This window comes from Camelus bactrianus, chromosome 2, assembly GCF_048773025.1.
Source record: "Camelus bactrianus isolate YW-2024 breed Bactrian camel chromosome 2, ASM4877302v1, whole genome shotgun sequence".
Classification (NCBI taxonomy): Eukaryota; Metazoa; Chordata; class Mammalia; order Artiodactyla; family Camelidae; genus Camelus; species Camelus bactrianus.
Genome location: NC_133540.1, coordinates 107849505 through 107863531, shown reverse-complemented (window position 1 = coordinate 107863531; position 14027 = coordinate 107849505). Strand labels below are relative to the sequence as shown.

Here is a 14027-nt window from a genome sequence, read left to right as displayed (position 1 = left end):
TTCCATGTTTTCCTTACAGTTTTTGAGTCTTAAGTCAGATTTTTAAATTAGTTTGTGTGGGCAGTGGGATTGGAGTTTTGGATTGTGGAATTACTGAATGTTTGAATTTAAGTATGTATGTAATAAATGATCATTGTTGCATGATGGAAAAAAAACTGTGAAAAATCTTTGTCTTTAACTTTCCATTTTCTTTTTATCTTTGGTTATCTGTAGATAAAGACCCTACTCTAGAGCACAGAATATTTCTTTATAATGGGATTTATAATGGTGATTGTGTATTGAACTGATTTAGTAGTTTTTTCATATACAAATAGTGTTCTTTCTCTAGAGTAAAAAAAAAAAAAGAACCCATCTTTCTCTGAATTATAAGTTGGAGGGAATGAGAACAGAAATAAATACAGAGGTATAAAAATTAATAATTATTTACTTAGCATTTTACTAACCAGACAGTTGGAGGCAATCTAGAATCCAGCTTTTCTAGTTTGTTACCTCCTACTACCCTCCTCCAAACTTTAGTCTAATTGTAGTCCTGTAGTATCCTGCCGTTTTAGGGTTATTTACTACTTTGGGGGAAAGGAGTATTACGGGTATTATAGAGAACTTTGAAAGCACTGATGATTTCCTGGATTTGATTATGCTTGTTGTTTTCCTAAGAAATCTTTGGGGAGAAATAGATGTCTGTAGTTACACTTTTGGCTTCTTAAAATGGTCAGTGAAAATCTGATGCCTCTGATTTCCATTTTAACGTTATTCATTCCTGTGCATACTGAACAGAATATTTTACTGTTACTAAAATTGTACATTTCATCCTCTACTGTATATACCAAGAACGATAATGAACGATTTTGGGGGGCACAAGAAGAAGTTCCCATTATGTGTAGTTACAATTAAATTTAATATGGGGGTAAAATTATCTTCAGAAAAAATATGAAATATTTAATCCCAAGTGTAAAAAACGGTTGTGAAATAAACAGTACTAATTAACATACATAAAGTAAGTTTTTTAATCTCATGATTTTATTAAAAGATAGGAGTCATATGAAATCTTTAAAGGTTGGGTTTTAAGTTATATGTTTTTTCTGTACTTAACATTTTGTACTAAACTATTTAACACAGAAAAAGTGAAAATGGTATCTTCTCTGGGAGTAGGGGGAGGAAGTCAACCTTAAAACATTAATTCTTACACTGTCATCCAGTAGACAAGTTTAAGAAGGTACGTTCAAAAGCAAAAATTTAGTCTTGAAATCTTGTGAGGCTTTCTTCCCTAAAAGTAGATGTGCCACTTGCTAAAAACATGGAATCCTAACCAAAAAATGAAAACATAACTTGTATATTAAGAATTTATGTTTTAAAAAACTGAGAAAAGGGAAGATCACTGTATTAGGTGAATAGACCAGTAAGATACTGGTATAGGTTACAAAATGTAAGTGGAGAGCCCATTTGCAAACAGGTACTTGTGCACATTAATGTGAATCCCACTGGAGGATTTTCTGAATCGTGATCACCGTTTACTGTAAGAATGGATTATGACAGGATTATTGAGAGATTGAAGTGATAACTATAGATATGAAATTACTTTGAGAAGTGTAAAGTACAAAATAAATAGATGTAGATAAACTTAATATAAAAATCTATTTTGAAAAGTAGGTAGTTGCCATTGAGGTAAACTAAGCAGAAAAACAGATTGAGGAAGTCATTAGAGGATTTAGTGAGGCATTTAGGCTTCAGGAATTTTTGTAGAAAAGGAAATTTATTAGATCCTTAGAGCTTTCATCATCCTAGTTGATGGTGTAGTATTTCAGTTAACTTTAGCATCTAGAAATTCAAGTGAGAGGTTATAGGCTAAATGACTTTTAATGAATTTTTTGTTTATATGACTAGAACCCATGTAGCTTGGGGATATCGTATCACAGCGTTCATTTACAGATGAGTAGAACTATCACTTTGGACCTAACACACATGAAGTTGGCAAATATAAAATAAGTGCTATTTTTCTCTAAACATTCTTATGAAGTCAACAAGATGATGTACTTTTGTTCAAAGTGGTATGTCATTAAAAACATTGAAGTTAAAATTTGTTACTATTTTTGTTTCAAATATTAAAACTGGCTGAGTTCTAGAAAAGCACAGACTTATTTTTACTAGAGCAGATAAGCTTATGGAAGAGGGGGTTTCAAATTGTTTTTATAGGTAATACTTTAAAATAGGCTCTTTTCTTGCTGTTATAACTAACATTTATTTTCTGTTTATTTTTAAGACGAGCAAAAATCAAATTAAAGTAGATCTTGTAGATGAGAATTTTACAGAATTAAGAGGAGAAATAGCAGGACCTCCAGACACACCATATGAAGGCAAGTACTTTTTTCTGTATCAAAATATTGTGTGTATTAGAACTTGTCTGAAACATTAAATCAGAATAATCTTAACCATCTATAAACTATATGGAAGGTAATTTTATTTGGCTTAAAGATACATATAACAATTTTTAAATAAATTTAAATGCTTATGTATACTGATTTTTCTTACTGAATTTTAGCTAATTTTTTCCCCTAAACAGATTGAGTAGAGCCAGTTTCCAGGTTATATTAAGTTAGAATTTAACAGTGCAAAACGTCTAGGATGTTAAGCCTTTAGCTTATATGGACTACAGACTCTCAGTTACCCTTCATATGGTATCTATAACAAACCTTGCCTTAAATTTCTGAGTGATGAGATGTTTATTTATTTGTTTTCTCTATAAATGTATTTATTCTGGATATTTCACATGAAGAAAATTTTATTTTTTTAAAAAAACTTCTCTCCCCTGTTTGTCATTTAGCATTTCATTTCACTCATGTCTTCATACAGTCTGTATTCCAAATACTTAATTTTCTTTATTTGGGAAAGCTTTGATTATTTCAAGACCTATAGAAAAGGGGACTACTTTGCTGAACTTTATGTTCACAAACTTAAGTCTATAGCTACTTTAGTCTATGTAATTGGGTGGTAAGATACAGAAAGAAGCTTTATAGCTTGTTATTCCCTGTATTAGGCAAATCTTCAGTAATGATTATTGTAAATATGGGTTATATAACGTAGCCAAAGTAGCTTGTATATAATAGGCATTCCAGTATTTGTGTAAGAGAAATCATATAATCTGTGGTAGTAGCACTTATTTTTACTTACTAGAGCTTCACATGTTTTCTCATTTAATCCTTATAACAAATTTTATGGGGTAAGTATAGTTATCACTGGTTCATAGATGAAGAAACTAAACTCAGGGAAGTTAAGTAACTTGTCAAAGTCAGACATCTAAGTGGCACAGCTGGGAAATGGCCTTTGGCTCAAAAGCTTATGTTTCTTACCACTTTCTGTTTTTGAATAAATCAGGATTGACCAAATATTGAAAGTGGTGGTTATGTCTACTTTGAATGTCGTGGTTCTATAATTCTGTAATGATCAGTTACCCAAAATTTTTCAGAAAAAGTCGACATTCTAGACTATTTCTCTATTTTCATTCAAATTTTTAAAGACCCTAAAATGTCTTCAGCATATCCTTTAAAATCTTAAATGACTAAATTTTATTTTGTTTTATAGTTCATATGAGTCATTTCTAGACTTACTTAATTTTTTATATTGTTTTGTAAGTGCCTCCTGTGTGCCAGGCCTTGTCTGGATGCTTTCATGGATGCTATTCATTTAGTTCTTTTTGACAGTCATTGGAGGGAGAAGAGATCTTTAGTTACCTTATAAAAATCAAGTTTGTCCTTAATAGCTGATGTTGTGTGTAATGATATAGTAGCTTCTTCTTGAAAGCAGTCATTATAAGTATTCTTGGATTACTTTTTTAGGTTATCTAATGTATTTTTCAAAGATAGTAGGGCAGTAGCATTATCATTCTGGAGCTCTTCCAGCAAATTGGTATTTCAAACAAGAGACCTCCTGAACTAAATTAGATAGGCAGAGTAAGCAACCCTTAATAAAGAAGGGTACATGAATTAAAAAAAAAAAAAGGACAATAAACACTTATTTGTAGGATGATGAAATTACAGCTGTACCATATTCTTCATTACTCAGAAACAAGTTTGGTCATTTTTAAGTGCTTATTTCTGCTGCTGCCACTAAATGAGACATTAATGTTTGATAAGATTAGTTTTAATATGTTTCTTGGGTATCTATTTGAAATAGATTAAATTGTATTCTTTTCATAAAACTATTGAAGAGAAGTTCATTTTGTTTAGGAAAAAACACCATTCAGGGGCATAAATTTATATACTTCTTTGAAATATGAATGGAATAAAATATATTTATTGCAGGACTCTTGCTAAATTTTGAGGGTTGGTTTGTTTGAATCTCAATTTAATAGCCAAGGCATAAGTTCATTGTGGAATGTTAAATTGTTTATAACCATCATTCAGAAATCAGATAGCTATTTTAGGTAGTGTTAAAAGTAGTCACATTGAGTAGTAGAATACCCCAAATTACCATACATGTTACCTCAGTTTTCTTCTTTTTCCTTAGTGGCTCAGTGGCACAGGAACAATTAAATTCTTAAGCCTTTCTTCCTAAGAGTTGTTTTAAATTTATGGAATCATTGTTGATATTTTTAAAAAATCTCATTCCTTTCCCATCTTCTCTTTGGATTAAGTTAAAGATTATAAATGCTTAATATTAAAAGCTGTTCAAGAAGTAAATATTTTATAGTGAAGCTGTTATGATAATGTAGTTATCATAAAGCTCCCTTAGTTGTGTTGTTCTGATATGTATCAAATAATGCTATGGTTAATGCTACAGTGATTATAGTAGAAAGTTGTCAGATAATGCAAGACAGAGCATATTGATAGTATATGGAGTAGAAATAGGATCTATGGGACTCTAGGGCCCAACATTATTTATGTAATATTTCTAGGCCCTCACACTGCTCCTAAGAGATTGTTTTGGACATTCAAGAAGGAATAGATGGTTATAGAGAAGGAATAGAAAGTTACAGAGATAGTAATCTGGAATTTAATCCAAAAAGTAAGATTCATAGGAAGGAAAAAGAAGAATCTACATATTACTCAGGCCAAATTTATCATACCTGTATTTGAAGCTAGCATTTATAACTGAACATAAAACAGCTATCTCTTTATACGTAAAAATTTCCTCAGATACTCTTATCTGTCTTTTTTTGTTTGTTTCTTTTGTTTTGACTACTTTCCTTTATGTTTCACTATTGCCAAATGCTCTGTTATTTAAGCATCTAGTTTAACTTGTACATCAGTCAGTATGGGATTCTATTAAAGATAATAAGCAAGAAAAGAACAATTGGAACCAGAACAGGCTTGAATAAAGTGGTACCAAGTGAATTGCTCTTTTGTTTTCTCCCAGATCTACATTCATCTGTTCCTAACAATCGAGGAAGTAACAGAATATACTGAAAGTTGAGTGTGTGGAATTTTGAAATTAATAGTGCTCCTAGTACACAGTTACGAGTTTTGTTTTGTTTTTTACTTTTTATTATAGAAAATTTCAGATACATACAGAAGTCAAATAGTAAAATGAAATCTCTATGCACTCATCAGCCAGCTTTAATAACTATCAATTGATGGCCAGTTTTTGACCTAATTCATCTGTTGATTATTTTGAAGGAAATTGCAGGCATAGTTTCATATGTAAATATTTTACTAGCACAGTTTTATTTGCTGTATTTTGGAATAGTGAGTATTGTGTGTTAGTGGGTCATAAAATCTTAGAATTGGAAGGTTCATTAGAATTAGGATTCAAATCCAGTCTGGCATCCAGTGCAGGACTCCCCCCTTCAGAGTTCCTGAGAGGCATTTATCCTTCCCCTTGAAGTACCCCAGTTATGGGAAGCTAGGTAAACTTTTTAAAAATACTTATTTAGCAGCTAGTTGCTCAAATAACTTCAAACCAAACCAGAATGTTGCCTTCTGTTTATATATTACTGGTTAGAACAGTCTCTTTGTAAAGTTTTGCATTTTGTGTACCTATTTAGAAGAAAATAATAGGTTTTTGTCTTTATGCTAAACTACCTCTTATTGTCAAATTTTATTTTTTAGATTTTAACAATAAGTGTTGACATTTAATTTGGAGCACAAATTACAAGTTTGGATTTTTGCATTTGAGAGAACCAGCTAGAAGTAGATTTTTTTCAGTTTATGACATAATCTATGTATCCCTTTTCTCTGTACCATCTATGCCTTTACACCTCTCTGCCTTCTTTTTTTCTTTTTTGTCATTTAGCAACTCTTTATGGACTGAAGGAAACAAAAGGAGATGAAACCTGTGCTACTTAATTGTCTCAGTGAAGTCTTTGGCATTGGATTGTCTATGGATTTAATATATTTATCCATCTCTAGCCCAGTTATTCACTGATGAACCAGTATCAGTTATATAAAATGGGTATTCTGTATGGTTTAAATGACCCTTAAATCAAAAACTAGAACTTGTGTTTATTTCCATTTGGGATTTCAATTTTAAAATGAATCTGTTGTAATTGAATATAAAATAGTACATGTTTGGAAAGTTCTGTCACTATATTTGACTTCACATATTTGAGGTGAGCAACATTCTTAACTTTCTGTTTTCCATATTTTTCTAGGAGGAAGATATCAACTAGAGATTAAAATACCAGAAACATACCCATTTAATCCTCCTAAGGTATTGTAAGCCTACTTTTGTGCATGAACTTCTAAAATATATTTCTTGACTCATTTAATTAATATGTCTTTTAATGCTGATTAAAATTACAGATTTTTGAGTTGTTTATTGTGTGAATTTAGCGTGGACAAGATTTCAGGCAATGGCGGATGGTTTGCTTTTGGAATTAGAATGAAAAGCAGATTTACTCAGAGGCAGCCAGTAATGGCTGTAGACTGGAATAGGATATTTTCTGACAGTGGCTTAAATTCTAGGTCTAGAAAATTAAGCACTGTTCCCAAATTTAGAGAATCCTTTTACAAGTTCTTATGTGTCTCAAAGAAGTGTATTTTCTAGGGAGGAGTATATTCTGAATTCATTCAACAATTACGTGAATACTTTGTGCCAATATAACACTAAATAAGACTTCACATTTTCCTTGTTTTCATAGGGTTCATGTTCTAGCAGGGAAAAAAATAATGAACAAATAATTGCAGCTATGATGTATGTTGAAAGAGGAAACAGAATAACCTAGGATTGTGTATAACAAGGAAAACTAACCTAAACTTACTTTTTGACTGAACAGCTTCCTTAATGTCTTTACTTTTGCTGTCATCACCACTTTAGGTTTGGCATTCAACTTTATTACTTGCCCTTTTTTGCCTATAATTTACTCAGCCTTTCATCTTTACCACTGCTGTTCATTCTTTGCATTGCTGTTCTATAAATCTTTCTAAAGTGCAGTTTTGATCATGTTTCTTTTCTTTCCTTGTTAATAGTCTAAACTCCTTAGCTGGGTATTTAAAAGCTCCTATAACTTAACCTTAGTCATCTTTTCCATCATAATCTTCTGCCACCCACAACATGGGTCTCATTTTCCAGCCTAGATTATTTGGTATTTTTAGGTAATGTTTATTCTTTCACACTTTTCCTGTCATTTTCGCTTGAATCATTGTCTGTATCATTTAAAATTCTAGTTTTCTTTTGAGGTCCAGGTAAAGTATTACTTTCTCCATTAGGCTGTGCCTGTCAAATTGTTTCTCCCTCTACTCTCTCAGTACCATTTTAAATAATTTATGTAGTACCAACACAATTACAGTACCAATTAATGTACTGTATTATTGGGGGTTATGTATCTCTCACTAGTTTTTATACTGCTGAGGTCAAAGACCATGTCTTACACACTTTTGTGGCTGCTCAAAGGATACTATACTTTTGGAAGCTACTATCACTCAGAAAATGTTCTAGATTTCATTCATTCAGCCTATTGATTGTTCCTATTTAGGAATAGACATAGTAATGGAAATTCCAGGTTGAAGTTGAGTCACTTACCAGTTTGAGGTGCATCTAAATCTGTTGTTTTTATATATATAATATATGTTTTCTCATAAACCTGGTTGATTTTTTAAATTATGGTAAAATATACGCAACATAAAATTTACTGTTTTAACCGTTTTTAAGTGTGCAGTTCAGTGGCATTAAGCACACTGACATTGTTACGTAGCTATCTCCACCATCTGTTTCCATCTATCTCCACTATCTGTCTTTACTTTTTCATCTTCCCTGCTGAACAGTAACTCCCTGTTGCCCCATGCTGGTAACTACTGTTACACTTTCTCTCTATGAATTTGACTACTCTAGGTACTTTACTTATGTGGAATCATGCAATATTTGTCCTTTTGTATGTGGCTTATTTCACTTAGCATAATGTCTTTAAGGTTTGTCCGTATTATAGCATGTGTCAGAATTTCATTCCTTTTTAAGACTTAATGGTATTCTACTGTACATACATGCTACATCTTGGTTATCCCTTTAACTGTTGATGTATGTTTTGGTTGTTTCTACCTTTTGAGCCTGGTTAATCCCCTCCCCCCATTCTAAAAATAGTTTGTGTTTGTTGTAGAAATCTGAACAGTAAAGTGTAGAAAAAACATTTTTTCAATATAACCACTTAGAGGTGACCATTATTAAGCTCTCATTTTAAACCTGTGATTTAATTTTCATCCTTATCTTGGTTACCCTCCACTGGGTAATCTAGGTTGTCAGTATTATCATTAGAATGAGTGGTAGTCACTTGAAGTTACTTTAGTTGTAGAATACTATGAATTTAAGAAAAGAAGACTGTAAAATATTTCAAGATAAGGATGTCCTCAAAGTCTAAAAAAATTTCTTTTAATGGAAATGAGGAGGAAGAAAGAAAAGACCCCAAGAGAGACTGCTTTCAACCATTGTATTTTTACTATTAAATAATGAAAACAGCTGCTGTCATTTGCTTTGTGCTAAGAATTTTATATGCCTTTTCTCAAACCGTCTGTAAAACAGTCTTAATAAATGAGAGTACTGAAGCTTAGAGGTTAAATAGAAACCAATTCCTATAGGATCCATTGTCCTCTGCTTCCTTGATCCTGATGAGGAAAGAGTACGGGCAGGATCTCTGAAACAGTGAATATGATTCTGTCAAGAACAAGAGCAATCAACCACAGTTCAAATTTGACTTGACTTCTGGCATTTAACTGGCTTTTTGATTTTAGACAAGCTATGTAACTGCTTTGTGCTGCAGTTTCGTCGTTTGTAAAATCCTCTCAAAAGATTATCAAGATTAAAGGAGTTAGTCCTTGTAAAACAATATTTCAATAATTCTAAGAAACATTTTTTCACATATTTAACATCTCTGAAATCAGGATACATCTTTCGGTGGATGGCATGTCATAATTGGCAGAATTTTTTTCTTTCTCAAGGTACATAAAATAAAGGTGTGTTGAATAATTGATGGTACTTGAGATTTAATGAAAACAGTACTTAGAACACTGCCTGCATAGACTAAGCATTCTGTAAATACTAGCTAGCATTAACCAGGTACTACCAAAAAGAGGCCCTTCTTGAAGTGGTCAGTTGGCTTCCCTCTGCAACATCATCGTAAAATACAATAATAGCCTTGATGCTTAAATTTCCTCTATAAATTGAAATTCTCATAGGTCGCTTGTGGGAATGTAGTGTTGGAGCTACTTTGGAAAATAGTTTGGTCAAAATGGTAAAACATAGAGTTACCTTATGACCGAGATCTACTTCTAGTTATCTACCCAGTAGAAATGAAAGCATGTCCATACACCAATTTATACATAAATGTTCATACCAGCACTATTTTTATTCACCAGAAAGTGCTCTAAATGTTGATCAACTGAATGGATAAATAAAATACGGTATATCTGTACCATGGATTTGATTTTAAAAGTGAATGAAAGTAGTGATATGTTCTATAGGGTAGGTGAACTTTCAAAACATTGTGCTAAATGAAAAGCCCAGGTGCAAAAGGCCACATATTATATGATTTCATGTATACGACCATTAGAAAAGGCAAATCATAGAGACAAAAAGTAGATTGGTGGTTGCTTAGGGCTGGGGGAGTGTGTAGGAATGGGGAGTGACTGCTGAAGGTTACATAGTTTCTTTCTTTTTGAGGTGTTGAAATGGTCAAAAATTAGATTTCGATGATGGTTGTGCAATTCTGTGAATATACAAAACGCCATGAAGTTGTGCACTTTAAATAGGGATGAATTATGGCCTCAATAAAAGTGTTTATTTCCCTATGTAGTCTATAAGTAATCTCCAAAGTGATTGCATAGTCCTGGCTCTGTTTTAGGTGCTTGATACATTATTTCATTTAATCTTTTTTTTATATTTAAAATTTTTTTCGGGGTGGGGAGATAATTATGTTTATTTATTTGTTTAATTGGAGGTACTGGGAATTGAACCTAGGACCTAGTGCGTGCTGAGCACACAGTCTACCACTGAGCTATACCCTTCCCCCCTTCATTTGAAATCACCATTTTATTAACCTTTCCTCCTCCTCCGTTTCTTAGAAACATGGGAAAAATAAATTCAAAACATAAGAACTGAGGTCTGTCTGATGTTTTTGCTACTAGCTCTTGTTGCTCTTCAGGCCACTGCTGTCTTAATTTCAGCCATTCCATGCTAAGGTAGCTTCAACATTTAGAAAGATCTTCCTTCAGTTAACCCAAATTTGTTTCCCTCTGGCTTCCTCCAGAGTTAGTTGTAGTTAGAATTTAGTGTTCTTTTAAATATGGTACTCATCCCATTTGTGACATTAAGCTTTTGCAGTAAATGTTAATTAATGTGTGCTAAATGTGTTCTAGATATGTACTGTATTGATCTGAATTTTTATTGGTTGGTAAATATAATGGAAAGAATGGGGAATATTTGTATAAATTAATCACAGAACTGTGTTTACATATGTTTACTATGTAAGTTCGGGTTTAATTTTAAGCTTTGTGAGGTAAAAGTATTGAAGTTAACAGTTATATTCCCACTATTATGGCGCTGAAATCGCACAAGATTGAAAACTTACATTGATTTATCTTAACATGGTCATAGAGTATTTTCTGTGTATTATTCTGCAATAAACTGTTGACCTGAAGAGCAGAAGATTTACTTCTAGATAGAAGATATATCTTTGAATCAGTTGAATATAAAGTAGAAGGAGTTGGATTCAAAGCATGCAACCAAGGTTATTTTTAAAGTAAATTGTAATATATATTGTATATATATTAGTGAAAAACCGATTAAATTAGGAAAACTCTAACGCAGTGATTTGCCCAACTAATGTACTGGAGATAGGTTGGAAATTTTCCTCTTTTTTCTTGATGTTATAAACATACTTTTTTATGTGAAATTGAGTATAAATGTCGATGCTAATAAACTTTAATGACTCTGTCCATCTGCACATGCATTTTTAAAATAAAATGGGGTATGGCTCAGGGGTAGAGTGCATGCTTAGCATGTAGGAGGTCCTGGGTTCAATCCCCAGTGCCTCCATTTAAATAGACAGACAGACAGACAGACCGACCTAGTTACCTCCCCGACAAAAATTTTTTTCTTACATAAAAAAAATAGCATTTCCTTTTGTACAGTAAGTTAGTCAAAGCTTATTTAATATTGTAACTTCCTTTAGTTCGAAGCTGGAAATACCTGATGAAAATATGAGCTCACATCTACCATGAAATAGGAGCTGAAATGTTTGTTGAACTAAAGAGCGAATTAATATAAGATACATCCTGTAGGAGGAGATAAGAGTACTGATGATGGTGTGCCAACATAGATAACTAAGAATAGTCCCCTTCATTCAGTTTGGTCTGGTAACACTGTGTAGTGTTGAGATTTTTGTTTCTAAATTATTTGAGTGCTCCTCAGAGCTAATGAGTGTTTTCAAGTTACCCACATGGTACTAGTGTTAGCACCATTTGTGTAAATAAGGAAACTTGAATTGTTATTTGTATAAGTATTTTAGTATTGTAAACCATCCCATATCTGTTTTGTAATCAGAGTCAAATATGACTCAGGTATGTCATAGTAAATGTCATTGTATTGTTTCTTACTTGTGTACTTTATGCTTTCTAAGTTATTTTGATTATACATTTTTGTTGTTATAGGACAGAGATGGGAGCATAATGAGAGAATGTGACAAATACATTGGATATGAATTGGGTATAGAATAATGGGATACATGGGGTACCATTGGTAATATTGAGGGCTGAGAAAGAAGTGAAAAATCCAAGAAAGGAGATAGTTGATGATCAAGAATAACAAAGGGAGGAATAGGAGATAAAGACTGGAAGACCACATAAAGAAGTATGTATAAGACAGTTACTTACATCTGTACTGGTAGCTAATGGAGTATCCTCTTGATAATTTCTTTATTGGATCATCTGCAAATTCAGAGTTATTTATTCCTAACTGTAGACTGTAGTACAAAGTAAGAAATAGTTTAATAATTTCCTTAGTTTTGTGTATATACACATTTGTTTTTATGTAGAGTCTACAGAGAATCATGTATTGAAGATTCTTTAAAAAGTAAGATACAGTTCACCTTAGATTGTCTGCCTAAACTATAAACCTTCTGACATGTTCAGTAGTAATTTAAAATTCTACTAAATTAAAATTCCAGTCTTGTTCAAAATTTTTTTAACATTTCTATTGATTTATAATCATTTTACAATGTTGTGACAAATTCCAGTGTAGAGCACAATTTTTCAGTTATACATGAACATATATATATTCATTGTCACATTTTTTTCTCTGTGAGCTACCATAAGATCTTGTGTATATTTCCCTGTGCTTTACAGTATAATCTTGTTTATCTGTTCTACAATTTTGAAATCCCATCTATCCCTTCCCACCCTCCGTCCCCTTGGCAACCACAAGTTTGTATTCTGTGTCTATGAGTCTATTTCTGTTTTTTAGTTATGCTTTTTTTTTTGTTGTTTTTGTTCAAAATAATTGAACCAACTTTTGTTTTAAAGTCACAAAATGCTGTAATGTCTTGAGTTACTGAAATTATGGCGTATGGTTATTTTGTATCTTTGAATTTGAAATTGATGAATGAAAAAAAGTAAGATGTGAATATTGTGGTTATATCTGTTATGAAGAAATGTTTGTTATACATAAGCCCTATATGCCTGTCTTATTTGATCTGCACTATATTTGAAAAGTATACTGTTTTAGGCCTATAACAACAGGTTTATCATAATGTTAATTGCATATTCATTCAGCGTGAGGCACTTTAGATGCTTGGAATGGTCTAGTAAGCAGGTTAGATAGACACCATGCCTTTTAGGGAAGACTGGGTAAGTAAGGAAGAGATTATAGAAGTGTGACATTGGAAAGTATACGGTGCTATGGGGACAGGTCAGGAAGAAGTGATTATGGAAGCTGAAACTTGAAGGATAAGTAGGAGTTAGCCAGGAGAAGAGGGTATTGAGGTGTGCTATTGAGAGAAAAAAATGTATGAAGGCTCTGGGGCCAAAAAAAAATTTTTTTTTAAGTATGGCTTGTTGAGCGCTTGTACAGAATATGAGGTGGAAGTGAGATTTGAGAGGTAGGCTAGGGCGTTTAAAAGTGTGGGCTTACATAAAGGGAGTGAGAAGTCATTAAAGGGCATTAAGTACAGTACTGACATGAATCAGATTTGTTTTAAAGGGCTATTTTCAATGTGAAGATTGGAGGGAGCAAAACTGAAGGCAGTGGACTGTTTAGTAACCTAGGTGAATAATCAGTCTTTAAGGAAATGGTGTTCTGTGGATGGGAAAAAGTAGATATTAAAATGAGTAAGGTTATTTTAAGAATTAAAAAAGGATCAAGGAGTGGAAAGTCTCCATTAGTTTAGGTTTTTGAGATCATTGGTGACCTAAAGTGCTTTTTCAGATGGCTTGTAAGTTAATGAGTGGTTAGGTGAGAAATTAGAGACAGGTAGTATAGACAAGTCACAAGAAGAGAAGTGGAAGTGTAAATCTTTTAGCTTCTTTCCATAAATAGCTTAGATTTGGAACATATATTGATGAATTGATTTTTGTAAGGTATTTAGAACATAGCTTGGCTCATAGTAATTAATC

General features: G+C 32.5%; 1 protein-coding gene across 1 annotated transcript in view; it reads left to right on the top strand.

Moving 5' to 3' along the window:
* UBE2K (ubiquitin conjugating enzyme E2 K) overlaps positions 1–14027 on the top strand; it is a 52383-nt gene that overhangs the window by 26802 nt on the left and 11554 nt on the right. Inside the window, exons 2-3 of the mRNA XM_010962654.3 lie at positions 2258–2351; positions 6584–6642. Coding sequence (XP_010960956.1) covers positions 2258–2351; positions 6584–6642 — 153 coding nt within the window. The remainder of the gene's footprint in view (positions 1–2257; positions 2352–6583; positions 6643–14027) is intronic.